This window comes from Podarcis melisellensis (assembly GCF_964234715.1).
Source record: "Podarcis melisellensis genome assembly, chromosome: 4".
In the NCBI taxonomy this organism is placed as follows: Eukaryota; Metazoa; Chordata; class Lepidosauria; order Squamata; family Lacertidae; genus Podarcis; species Podarcis melisellensis.
In genome coordinates, this window is record NC_138531.1 from 79,937,155 (window position 1) to 79,951,187 (window position 14,033).

At 41.7% G+C, this 14,033-nt stretch overlaps 1 protein-coding gene across 9 annotated transcripts in view; it reads left to right on the forward strand.

Annotated features, from left to right (window-relative positions):
* ATP8A2 (ATPase phospholipid transporting 8A2) overlaps positions 1-14,033 on the forward strand; it is a 308,445-nt gene that overhangs the window by 208,672 nt on the left and 85,740 nt on the right. For all 9 annotated transcript variants that reach the window (XM_081909320.1, XM_081909321.1, XM_081909322.1 and 6 more), the window contains 4 exons: positions 2,329-2,451; positions 5,201-5,279; positions 11,190-11,251; positions 12,013-12,069. In XM_081909320.1, the coding sequence (XP_081765446.1) occupies positions 2,329-2,451; positions 5,201-5,279; positions 11,190-11,251; positions 12,013-12,069 (321 nt within the window). The remainder of the gene's footprint in view (positions 1-2,328; positions 2,452-5,200; positions 5,280-11,189; positions 11,252-12,012; positions 12,070-14,033) is intronic.

Below are 14,033 nucleotides of genomic sequence, written 5' to 3' on the forward strand. Positions count from 1 at the left end.
ACAGAAGAACCAAATGATTGTGGGCCACCTGCTGAATTTCACACATTGATTGGAAGCAGGCACCGGCAACAAATGGTTGTAGTCTTCTTACCTCTGTTACACAGGTGGCTAACAGTACACATCAGTTAACCATCTTGATCTGGTAGTTACAGTATTATCCCTTAACCATCTAATTATGTGAAGATCTGAATATTTCAGTATGGAAAGTGGCCAGTTCCTGAAAGCTATTCTCATTGTTTTGTGGCTCTGCAGCTTCCTTGTTAATAAAATGCAAAATGGGGAAATTGCCTTTTCCCCCCTGTGTATCTTATCACAGATTGTATAAATATGTGGTGGGTGTACAGGATTTGGAATCAACAGTAAATTCAGCTAATTTACTGTTCAGTTCTGCACATATCTTCTTGGAATATAAGTCCTGGTGGAAATTACTTTGGAGTGATTATGCTTGTGACTGCAGCCCAGTCATCATAAGACATGCTGTATTTGCATGATGCTAAAACAGCATTGGGGGGATGCTACACATGGCACAAACAAGACAGCAGAATACGTTTACTTGTTTATTGCAGTCATTTATGCCCCTCCTTAAAGAGCATGGATTGCCCCAAGACTGCTTGCAAGTCAAGTCAAAATCCAATCGTAAAATCACAGTAAGACAATGGTGGCCTTTGAGCATCATTTTAAAGCAGAGATCTATGGCCTTCCAGATGTTCTAATGATTTATTTTATTTCATTTATTTCATAACATTTATGCAACGCTTGAACGTTTTTTGTTTTTTTAAAAACCATCAGAGTAGTTTACAAAAAAAATAAAACCATAAAATCGGGGGGAGGGATACAATACATTAAAATATACAGTCATACCTTGGAAGTCGGACAGAATTCATTCGACTTCCAAAATGTTCGAAAATCAAATCGCGGCTTCTGATTGGCTGCAGGAAGCTCCTCCATCCAATCAGAAGCTGTGGAAGCCCCATTAGATGTTTGGGTTCCAAAGAACATTCACAAACCGGAACAATCACTTCTCAGTTTGCGGCTTTCAGGAGCCAAAACGTCCGAGTTCCAAGGCATTTTGGATCCAAGGTATGACTGTAAAAGAAGTTAAAACTGGTTTAGCTTGATGTCTGAACGTGGCAAAAATAAAAACAGAAACTCACCAGGACCCTTTCCCACTGGATACCTAGTGGTAGATGCCTCTGGAATGGAGGAAGAGATAGACCAGCAGGAGCAGGCACTTCATGTTATCTTTGCCTCCTTCCTTCCTGGATTCTTTCCTGAAGAACAGCTGAAGATTGATTTAGACTCCATGTGATCCACAGGCTCCTTTGGCTGTTAAACATGCATTTACTTAAAACATTTGCTAGCTGCCTTGGAAATACTTGTTGAAAGGAAGGATATAAATCCTTTGGAATTAAATGATAAATTTGCAAGAAATAAAAATAGGTCATTTGACTTTATATGAATGAGGCTGAGGTCATCAATCCTCATTTTCTTCACATATTCTAAAATATGTGATAATGGTTGTCTGCTCTCCTTTTGGCCATTATCCAAGGCATCAGACGTATTTTGGATTCCCATTGCTTACTACAATTGCAAGCCCATGCGTCTCTTAAATAGGAATGGTGGAGAAATCTGATTCACTCCTCATTTAAAAGTGAGCCTAATTTGCACTTTCTAATATGCAAACTGAAACACAGCCATCCTTTGAAACTCACATTTTTTCCTCAATTTTGTTGTGCCATGCTCCAGCCATATTGTGTACAAAAGTGCATGTGCTAGGAGTAAATTGTGCATATAAATATTAGTGAAAGCAACATAGAAAAAAATGCATTATGGAAAATTGCTTTGCAAAAAATTGTATTAGGCAAAACTGCATACAAAAACGTGCATATTGGGAGAAATTTGCACCCAAATGCTGATGAATTTATATGAGGACGTTTAAAACTAAAAATTGCAAACTGGTGTGGAAATGTACAGAACTGAGTTATCAATTTCAGTTTTTCAGTTGTCCATATTTGCCCATTCTTAATCCCCAACCCATGTGTTGTTTGACCCTTTCTGTCATCAGCAACAAGGAAACCCAACCTGCACCCATGGAGCTCCCTCACTGGATCACTGGCAGCCTTTCGCTTTGCTGTTCCCAGAATTCCAGTGGTGAAAGCTCTTGTGCTTTGAACTGTACAGTTCAGATTCAGCACTGGCGATTTAGCAGAACTGCTGCTATTGTTTTTAACAGTGTCAGGATTTTCTCCCAGGTATGAAGCATGCTCTGCGGCTTGTTTATAAAGTTAATGGTTTGTTGTTTTTAATTACTTCCTTTGTTTTCTCTAGATTTTCACGGCATTGCCTCCCTTCACCTTGGGAATCTTTGAGCGATCGTGCACTCAAGACAACATGCTTAGGTTTCCCCAGCTCTACAAAATTACTCAAAATGCTGATGGGTTCAATAGCAGGGTAAGAGACAATGTTTTGTTTTGGGGAGGAGAGGGAGAAAACATTGGGGTGCACGTTAGTTTAAAACTGAGTTTTCAATTTGTACTGTGGCATCCCAGTTTTATGCAGCTGGAAATGGTTAATTCTTAATGGTCAACAGCAGAAATAGCCAACATGGTGCTATCTATATCTACAGCTCCCATCATTCCTTGTCAGCACAGCCAATGGTCAGGAATGCTGGTGGTTGTATCATCCTGTAAGTGGGTGTTGTATGTGGAAGCCACTGCAGGCTTCAGTACCTGTAGTCTTCAGTATCACATATGAGCTGGTCCTCAGGGAGCTTTGTGCTGAAGAAGCCAATGAGCCCAGAGATCCCAAGTTAAAGTGCATGTTTCCTCCAATGAGCCATGCCAAGTCTCAAATCTCTGAGGGCTGCTTGCATTTCACTCAGAGGTTAAGGAAAGGTAGTGTACCCATGTATACTTAAAGTCTTCCCTCCCTTAACTTTTACTTCATGACTTTCAGGACAACTTAAGCATTAGTAACAAGTTCAAAAGCTAAGCCATTGTAAACCCTGGCTTAATTTAAGCCATGAATGTTGACTTACAAGAGCCTGCTCACGTTACCCTTTGAGACCATGGCAGCCACACTATGTGCTGAGCTCATGGTTTGTATTTTGGCGCCCAGTTCCGATGGTGTGCTGGAAGCTGATCTCCTGCTGTGTTCAGTGTGTTGAATTGACATGCATCCAGCTCACTAAGTCCTTTGGTAGCATGGGTAGAAACCAACGTGGACTGATTTAAAGCCACATCTGCAATGAGTTCAAAAAGTTATGCATAGTGTTCCAAACTAGAATGTTCACCATAGAACTCACATAGATTACAGAGAACCTCCTAGACCTGCATGTTAATGAATCAGCTCCACAATTTGCCCTCTCTGTGGCATCTTCTGTGGACCTGCACATGTTGTATAACCAATTTTCGTGTTTTGTAATGAAATGTTCCCACTCTTTTACCTGCCGGCCTTTCCTTAAGGCTTCCACCCCTCAAGAGATTCTGTGAAAATATTGAGATGACTTTATTGCTCCTGTCAGGTTGAGGTTTTAAAAAGATGTTTCAGGGAGATATGCAGGTAAAATTACACTGATGTATTTTCTTTTCATATTTTAGAGAATTTCCTCTTCTCTCAGCCCTCTTGTTTTATTAACCTATTCATACTAACAAAGCTTCGACACTCAAAGCTTTATTTTTTAAACAAAATGTGTATGGTTCAAACAAAGAAAAGTTCTGAGGTGGTGCTCATCAGAGAAGTCTTAAGACTTCAAGGGATGAATGTGAAGCACCAAATGTCCATCTCTCAAGAAAACAAACTTTGGATTGGGATGTTGGGGTTTTATGAAGAAGGATTGGTGTATCTTTTGCTTTTGTTAACTTAATTTTCTTCATGGTTATTTGGTGGGAAAGAAGAGTAAAAGCAGCATTTTACTTTCATATTCTGCTAAATGTCTGAACTGGTTGCATGGTTAACTTGAAGCATTCAACATAGTTGTATATGGGGAGATACTTAAGAAATTGGAAAATGGTTTTATAACCCCAATATATTTTTTAACCAATCAAATTTAGGGAGTCTCATTAACACCCCTACCCCAAAATGATGAGGCTCCAACTTGACATGATGTGAATTTAATGCAATTAAAGCAGCCTCAGACCACAGGAGGTGGGGAGAAGAGATTTGACTCTATCCCTTTCTGCATTTCATGGGAAGCCTCCACTGAAGACAATGGGAGCTTCCCTTGAAATGCAAATAGCAGCTTCAGAGAGGCATTTTTTGACAGGACTGGCAGGGTGAGAAAGAGTTAAGCACGCCTTCCTCTCATTGCCCAGTCCTGAGGCTGCTTGGGCTTTCCCACAATTTCTACTTGCATAATAGAAACATGAACACAGACTGCATTTGTGCATAAAAACATCAAGGTCTAGTTTTGGCCCTGAGTTTTTAGACTTATAACTCCCTTGGTCTTCCCATATGGAGAAACCAGCAGAAAACAAGAATCCAAAGTAACATACAAACACATTACTATATTAAAGTGGGGGAAGGATAATAGAAAGAAAGAGAGAAAACATACCTGCAATGATGTTTCCCCTCTGCCAAGAAATTTCACTGCAGAAATGACTGTTTATTTGTTTTCTTACATCTATATCCCATTTCTCTGTTCTGTTATGGACTGCAGTCTCTGGGTCTCCATGCAGTAAAAAAACACACACATTAAAAGACAAATAATTTGACAACCCCTCTTCCCACAGAACTCTGGGAATTGTGGGGGGAATAGGGGCTTCCTAACAACCCTAAATACCCTTAACAAGCAACACTTCCCAGTATTCTTTGGGGGAAGCCATGACTGCTTAAAGTAGCATAGTGATGCTTTAAATGTACGGTGGTACCTCGGTTTTTGAATGTCTTGGAAGTCGAACGTTTCGGTTTTTCAATTTTTTCTATTGAATTTGCAGGCTGCCCTTTGCGCCTTGGTTTTTGAATGGTCTTCCAGAATGGATTACGTTCAAAAACTGAGGTACCACTGTATAGCAGATGGGACCTCCATTTGGATTGACGATTTTTGAATTTTAATACTAGCTTTAGTGGTATTGCTTTAAAAAAAAAGCCTTTAAAATAAAATTTAATGTTTTTTGTGTGTGTAACGAATCATTTGATAGGGAGTTAAACAGCCTTTGAGAGTTTGGTCAGCCCCCCTGACTTTCTTGTTTTGTTTCCTTAGGTGTTCTGGGGTCACTGCATCAATGCTTTGATCCACTCCATCATTCTCTTTTGGTTTCCATTAAAAGCCCTGGAACATGGTAAGTGCTTCATTCTTTCCTGAATGTCAGCCTTTCTGGCCCAGCTCCAATGTGATTGCGGTTCACAACAGGTTCTTAGGAAATTAATCATGGCAGACAGACCACCAGCCTCTAAGCTCGGACATTTATCAACAGTGACCTTCGAAATCTACCCTGTTTGCATGCAGCCTTTGGTAGATAGCACTTCTCAACCCCCAGAGATTGTAAGTGTATGATTCAGGGGGTCTTTACATGCAGCTGCATTGATTTAATATTGATTCACACAACCTTTTGCTCTTTTAATGTGATTATTACAAGGACTGTATATGTAGTAGGCCGATCCTATGAAGACTCCACTTTGTGCTGGCTTTCTGCATGTTATTCCAATTTCTTGAGTGAATTGGTGTCGATAGGAGGAATGTCAATAGGAAGAATCATCCTCTGTTGTCCCCTTCTCCTTGTGCCCTCAATCCCAACATCAGCATCTTTTCCAGGGAGTCTTCTTTTCTCATGAGGTGGCCAAAGTACTGGAGCCTCAGCTTCAAGATCTGTCCTTCCAGTGAGCACTCAGGGCTGATTTCCTTCAGAATGGATAGCTTTGATCTTCTTGCAGTCCATGGGACTCTCAAGAGTGATCCCCTTCATGGATCACCGCCTTGCCGTGGCGAAGAGACATGAATAACTCAGAGAAGCTATGAGCTATGCAGTGCAAGGCCACCCAAGATGGACAGGTCATAGTGGAGAGTTTTGACCAAACGTAACCCACCTGGAGCAGGAACCGGCAAGCCACTCCAGTATCCCTGCCAAGAAGACTCCATGGACAAAGACAACAGGCATATAAAATAAGGCATACTGAGATCAATGAGGCATTCTCCCAGGAAAGTGTGCATGTGATGGCAGTTTAAAGGCATGGGATTTCATTTTAGTCAATTAACAGAAGCTCATCTTTGTGAAGTTCAAATATACTTTTTTTGAATAAGTCTCCATAAAAATGACCAGTTAACTCAATGTAATTGAATGCAGCCAGAGTTATATGATTACAGTGGTACCTTGGTTTACAACTATAATCGGTTGCGGAGGTCCGTTTGTAAACCCAAACAGGTTGTAACTCAAGGCGCGCTTTTGCCAATGGGGCCTCCAAAAATTTTTAGTTCGTAATCCCCCCCAAAAAATGGGTTGTAATCCAAAACACACACTTCCGGGTTCGACGTATTTGTAATCCAAAACGTATGCAAACCAAGACGTATGCAAACCAAGGTACCACTGTATATATAAGCATTTATCCATATTCCTAAACTTCAGTTTTTCCCCCTTTCCATATTGAGAGTCAGCTTTCATGTTAGTCATGAACTTAATTATTAGATCCATTTAGAATATTACTGGTTTTAGGATGCCGTCTTGAGATGTGTTAGAGATTTAAATTGGAATCGATAAATAAATAATTTCAAAGACTAACACATTACCAAGTGAAGAACCCTGGCTGCTTTGCTATTCAGGGAGAGGTGGATATAGATCTTTTATCCCTTTTTATGTTTGAGGGAACACTTTTTAAAACTTCAGATGAAAAGAAATACATCATTCACACCGGTATGTCCTTTAACCTCTTGAGCTGTTTAGGATGCAGTGTGCATATGGGCAATAAAGGAGTGTTTCTGCAGCCTTGCAAATAAGTGTTCACAGCACATCCTGACCATCCCTGACAATTGTAGGAAGTTTTTCCTCTTCTTCTTCTTCTTTTTCTTCTTCTTTTGTAGGGCCCTGGGATTCCAAAAGTGCAAGGTCATAATATTACAAAATACAACTTATAGATGCAACTCTGACATTGAAATTCTCCAAATGTACTTGGACTTAACCAGATTTCTTCATGGCATTTAAAAACTTATACACTATATATGTGATTGCATGAGCAACATTGTTCAATTATATCTTACCAGGATAGGCTGGTGAAGGGATTGGGTGGGGGAGATTTGATTCATTTAGCACCTAAAGGCAAACCAACCCAATTCTCACCTTCTGAAACAAAGGAGAACCAAAACACAACCACTTTTTTGAAATTTGCACTTCTCTGAATTTTGTGGTGCAATTCTCAAGCCAAAAAAGCTGCAGAAAAATGCATATAGTGGGATAAAGTGTCCCTAAAGATGCACATACTGGTGAAAATAACATACAAAAATGCAATAAATTAAGGAAAATTTGGTTGCAAACGTGTGTGTTAGGCAAAACTGCTTATAAACATGTGCATGTTGGGATAAATTCACTTCAAAATGCTAATGAATTCTCTGGAGGGCTTTTTTAAAAAGTAGTTCACTAATTGATATGGAAACATGGAGAACTTAAGATTGGTAAAGAGAAAGAGAGAGAAACCAACATTGACATATTTGCCTATCTCCAGTGATGAGATACACATATAAGTGCCAAAGAAAGAGAGCCCTGCTGTGTCTTTTTCCATGTTTTGGAGAACATTAAGAGTTCTCTGGATCCTGGTCAGTGTGTGAAATGACTCTAGAGCAGAAATATGGAACCTCTGGCCATATAGAGGTTGTTGGACTCCCATCAGCCCCAGCCACCATGGCCATTGACTAGGGATGCCGAAAGCTGCAATCAAACAATATCTGGAGTGCCACAGGTTCCCCACCCCAGCTGTATTGAATTAATGAATAGATGGGTGGATACATCACTCTGCAGTAGGTTTCTCCAATGCTGCCCTAGAACATAAATAGTTAAAAACACTAGACCCAAGTAGCTGATGGAGACTGATGCTGTGACCATGAAGTAGCTAATTCTCAGGGAAGAGGTGTTCACAACCATCCTGAAGGAGGCGATGGTGAGTCCCATGATATTCTTGTAAAGAAGCTGGTAAAATGCGGTCTTGACTATGCTACCACTCAGTGGATTTGTAACTGGCGGACTGACCGAACCCAAAGGGTTCCTCTTCCCATCAATGGTTCCTCTTCATCCTGGAGAAGAGTGACTAGTGGGGTGCCACAGGGTTCTGTCTTGGGCCCGGTCTTATTCAACATCTTTATCAACGACTTGGATGATGGACTCAAGGGCATCCTGATCAAATTTGCAGATGACACCAAACTGGGAGGGGTGGCTAACACCCCAGAGGACAGGATCACACGTCAAAACGACCTTGACAGATTAGAGAACTGGACCAAAACAAACAAGATGAATTTTAACAGGGAGAAATGTAAAGTATTGCACTTGGGCAAAAAATGAGAGGCACAAATACAAGATGGGTGACACCTGGCTTGAGAGCAGTACATGTGAAAAGGATCTAGGAGTCTTGGTTGACCACAGACTTGACATGAGCCAACAGTGTGACGTGGCAGCTAAAAAAGCCAATGCAATTCTGGGCTGCATCAATAGGAGCATAGCATCTAGATCAAGGGAAGTAATAGTGCCACTGTATTCTGCTCTGGTCAGACCTCACCTGGAGTACTGTTCCAGTTCTGGGCACCACAGTTCAAGAAGGACACTGACAAACTGGAAGGTGTCTAGAGGAGGGCAACCAAAATGGTCAAAGGCCTGGAAACGATGCCTTATGAGGAACGGCTAAGGGAGCTGGGCATGTTTAGCCTGGAGAAGAGGAGGTTAAGGGGTGATATGATAGCCATGTTCAAATATATAAAAGGATGTCACATAGAGGAGGGAGAAAGGTTGTTTTCTGCTGCTCCAGAGAAGCGGACACGGAGCAATGGATCCAAACTACAAGAAAGAAGATTCCACCTAAACATTAGGAAGAACTTCCTGACAGTAAGAGCTGTTTGACAGTGGAATTTGCTGCCAAGGAGTGTGGTGGAGTCTCCTTCTTTAGAGGTCTTTAAGCAGAGGCTTGGCAACCATATGTCAGGAGTGCTCTGATGGTGTTTCCTGCTTGGCAGGGGGGTTGGACTCGATGGCCCTTGTGGTCTCTTCCAACTCTATGATTCTATGAGTCACTTTTGGGGGCAAGGTGATTGAGATGTTGGTGGCCAGCTCCAAGCATGTTTGGATGCAGCTGATTATCTAGACTCATTTCAGTCTCACTCCCAGCCCAGATATGCCATGGAAATGTCCTTGATCACCCAAATTGACTGCTGCTATCAAGAGAGGGACAAGGGGAATGCAACCTTGTTGGTCCTTCTTTATTTCTCAGCAGTATTCAGTATTGACAGATGTACCCTCCTGGATCAGCTCAGTGGGTTGGGAGCTGGAGGCACCTTTAGGGTGGTTCCACTCTGAACTGCAGGACCAATAACAAAGAGTAACATTGGGAAACGCCTTCTCTGCTCCACAACACTTTTCTGCTGTGGGGTCCCAAAGGCTACCATTCAATCCCCGATGCTTTTTAATATCTATATGAAGCTGCTGGGGTCTGTCGTCTGGTGACTTGGAAGTACCATGTCATCATTGTTGTCCCCTACAGTATCTGTTTTTAAGGGGCAGATTAAAACACATTTATTTTCTCCGGTTTATGGCTTTGGCTGGCACAAGAGACAGATTGCTGCTCAGTTGTCTGGATTTCTTGAGATGTTTATGTCTGAAGTTTGTAGCCCTTGAATTGATTTAGGCATTTTAATAAATTTTAATGAATTGCTATGCAACATCCTGAAAACCTTTCGTTCGAAAGGCAGAATGCAAACTTAAAGCATATTAATGGTAATAATAACCATGATAAAATGATAATTAATGATGAATTTGTTGTCGTCATTATTTCATTTAAGCAAGGGCATAACTCCCTCTTTCAGGCAACAATCACCTTGCAGATTGTGACTCTAGGTTTCTGCTTTAGATCAGCCTCACCTAGGCAGACGTGTGTCACTGGCTGCCATGTTGAAGCGAGATGGTTGTGTAATCCTTCTGAATTACAGCCCTTTTTGGATTAATTTGAGAATTCCTGCAGCTGCCATGTGTTCCTTTTTTCATAGGAGCCCTTCTTCTTTTTTCCTCAGCAGGAACTAAGCACGAATAAACTTGGCTACTTGAAGTATTGCCAAGTTTGGCACCTCCATATGTTAAATTAACACATATTCGCCTTTTTGTGTGTACTTACAGACAGGAGAAAGGGTGTTGGAATATAAGATGCCCAGTCCCTTTTCGCCATTAACACCCTCCAATAGGTTTTTTAAGATAGCAGCTATATGCACCAAAGGGAGGATTTCTGGTTCTCCTCTCTCTTTTGGTAACCTTTGGGGTAAAAAATATCTCCTCGCTTCAAAGGAATCTAAAATAAAAGCACATATAGCAGGACTGCATTTGTATGCAGCACAGTGGCACGAAGATGATGTGGTAACTGGAATTCTTCATCTCCTATAGATATTTTGATTATTCGTTCTTGGCAGGAATCCCCCCTTCTGCTCAAACGACTCCTAATGGTGTTGTGTGTGTGTATGCTATTTTTGAACATTTAATAGCTTCAGCATTGGCTAAGACAGTCATTACACTATTTGCTTCCAATGTGCTGCTTTTGAAAGAGCTTTGAGAAACCCAGTATGCAAAATTTATCCTCCCTACAAAGAGAAATCCAGGAGACATGTTTCAAAAACACATCAGACTGTTAAAAGTGCGTTCAGGCTCATGCTGAATGTTTCCTAGTCGCTTGGTTACCTTTCACTACCTCTGCAGAAAGGAATGATGTTGTTCATGCTGCGCCACCAGTTAAATGTGAGCTGGCATGTTTACATACACCTTTCTAATGTTTCTTCCTTAGCTTTCCTTTAATCTGTTTTTTAGCTCGCCCGCTCTCTTTCTCTTCTTAACCCAATCTCCTCTTTAGTTTTAAGATATTCCGTGAATTGAGATGATATTTTAAAAATTGCTCACGGTTGCATTTTACTTAATTTTGTTCAAACCATTTGAAAATCTTAAGTAGCCTTTTAAAAAACAATAATATCTCCTTGGGCAAGTGAAATATTTAATATTTGTTATCTTCTTATTTTTTTCCAGATGCGGTATTTTCAAGTGGCCAGAGTGTAGACTATCTGTTTGTTGGAAATATAGTTTATACGGTAAGTTGCTAAAATCCAGCTACATGGTCTTTGTTCGTGCAGCTGAGCATTTCCCATGAACTGGTATTCCCCAGTATATACAACCTCTGACAGTGGAGGCAAAACATAGCCATTGTGGTTGGTAGCCATTGATAGCCTTCTCTTCTATGAATTTTTCTAATCTTCTTTTGAAGCCATCCAAGTTGGTTCCTGTCACTACCTCTTGTGGGAGTGAATTCTCCAGTTTTACGATATGTTGCATGAACCTTAACCACATACCCAGGTTCAAACAATACGCTAAGCCAAACCTGGGCTTAGCTGCCATGCTGCACTAAGCTAAAAGGACCCAAAAGGAGCGAATCAAATGTGAGCTCCTCTCTTAGAGCCAGCATGTTTGCACAGTCCCATTGTTTGACTTACCATCTTGTGCAGACTTGGACCTTGTCCACTTGGCTAAACTGATGCTGAGCATTTCCCAAGATGCCAGTTGTACCCAGGATCTCTGGGCATCCCCATCAGGACATGTGTTACACCATTTTGTAAACAGCTTCCTTAACCTCGCTGCTGTACTCCTGAAATGCATTGAACACACTACAACATTTAAAAGTAAAACGGCACCTGGTTCCTACATTGTGAAGCCGTGATGTGCTTGTGGACATTCCTTAGATTTAACTATTGCTTTCTTTCTGAAAAGCCAGAGAGGGCGAAGCAAGTGTGAATGGGAAATGCATGCTGGGATTAAATGTTTTTCCTAACATTTCTCTCTCCCTCTACCTCTGCAGTATGTTGTGGTGACCGTCTGTCTGAAAGCTGGCTTAGAAACCACAGCATGGACAAAAGTAAGTATTAGAAATGTTTCAACCAGCACTCTCCCCTTATTCCTAATATTACTGAGCAAAGAAAAGGAAGGCATATATTATACTTATATAGCACATCAGAGAAGGAAGCCTTCCAATTGTTTGCATACTCTTTGGCACACAAAAAATATCAGAATGATTTCCTATTACAGTGGCACAATGCAGTGCTATTTGCCACTGCGTATTATGCTAGTACATGCAGTCTACAAAAGACTACTGCACTGTGGCCTCTGGTGTAGTGGGTAAGATCTTGCAGCACTGGCATCACTGCAGCTTAACTGAACAAGGGCGGGGGAGCAAGGCGACTGCAAGGACAGCAGTGCGCAGACACACAAGTGGGAATGTTAGATTGGGCTCCTCCAGTGTGTCCATACAGCCTTGCCTTGCCCATTGCCCTTCCCTAGCCCTGTGCAGTGAGCTGCAGCAATACCAATGTCAGGAGTGCAACTTCACTGCTCTGCCTCACTACACTGGCCACTACCAATTACATATAACACATCCCCACTGGGGAAAAAAGGATATCTTGGTGTATGCCTAGGTGAATGCTAAACTTCCCAGGTTTTCTGCTCTGATGACACGGAGGGGGGGATGCAGTTGATTTGTGCATAACTTGGGATCACTTATGGAAATTAGTAGCATCCTAACTCCCTTCAGCATACCATAACAGGGAAATAAAAATGTGGTAAATGGTGTGTTTGTGTATGTGCTTATGAGTGGAAGAGGAATTTGATCTGGCGGTATGAAACCAGGAGGTGAGGTGTTTTCCTGGGTTATTTATCATATTGAATTTGGGGGAAAGATGTGGCATAGCAAGTATGTGACACAACTGCATTGCTCCCTGCCCTTTCCACAATGGAGGGTGAATCTCAAGGAAAATGAGATATCTTTCATATACGTTCTTACGCATTGCTTTCAAATATAGCCTAACCAGCCTAAGCCCACGCTTTCGAAAAGTTTATTTGTGTACAAATCATATTACTTAGGTATATGGTGCCTTTTTAATTCTTACTAAATGCTGAATAGCATGATGCTTCTCTTATCTAATTCCACTCCCCATGACTGAAAATACAACAGTTACTGACCTTCTGCTATCAGGACTCAGCCCCAAAAGGCTCTGGTGAAGCATTTGGAAACACACACACACACAGAGAGGGGGGGAAGAATTTTGGGGAGCATTTTTAAAAAACGAAACAAAACACTTTGGTGTTTTCCCTTTTTTAAAAACTTGATATGTAGGTGTGCTTCCTTCATGCTTTTTTCCCCCAAGTTGCCTTTTCTTCTAAGCCCACTTCCCAGTCTCTCACACACCATTTCTGGCAAGCCTTATTGTTTCAGCTGTGGCTTACTCACTCTGGGAAAGACTTCCTCCCAGCACTTGAGAAGTATTGAGAGCGTGCCATCGACTTAAGCCTCACCTCCATCATCGGGTGGATTGGTTACATTCAGTTTAGTCTCAGGGGTGAGAAACTCTCGCTGCTGAATGAGAGGATAGGATAGAGGGAAATGAAACGCTTGGATAAATAAATTCGGGGGGGGGGAGCGCACAGTAGCCGTTGCTCAATGCAGCAGAGAAGAAAGGTCTCCAGTTGTTTGCATGTTCTTTGACATGCACGGAAGTTCAGAACTGTTTGCTATTATGCTGGAGCAAAACAGTGCCATTTGCCACGGCGCATTATGCAACTGCATGCGGTCTATGAAAAGCTACTGGGCCGCAAAGGCTGATACATTAGCACAAATGGGGCACAGCCTCACCAACCTCAGCCTGCCCTTAGCCTCCACTTCCTGCTTACAACCAGCCCAGGATGTGACTCTACCTGTCTGCTTCCTCCTCCTCAGTTTCAGTGTTGCCCTTGTAGAACTCAGCCAGAAGGAGGATGGGGACAGAGCTACACCTAGTTGGCTCTGGCTGTCATTGACCAAGGCTTCAGCTCCACCTTCTGTGGGTC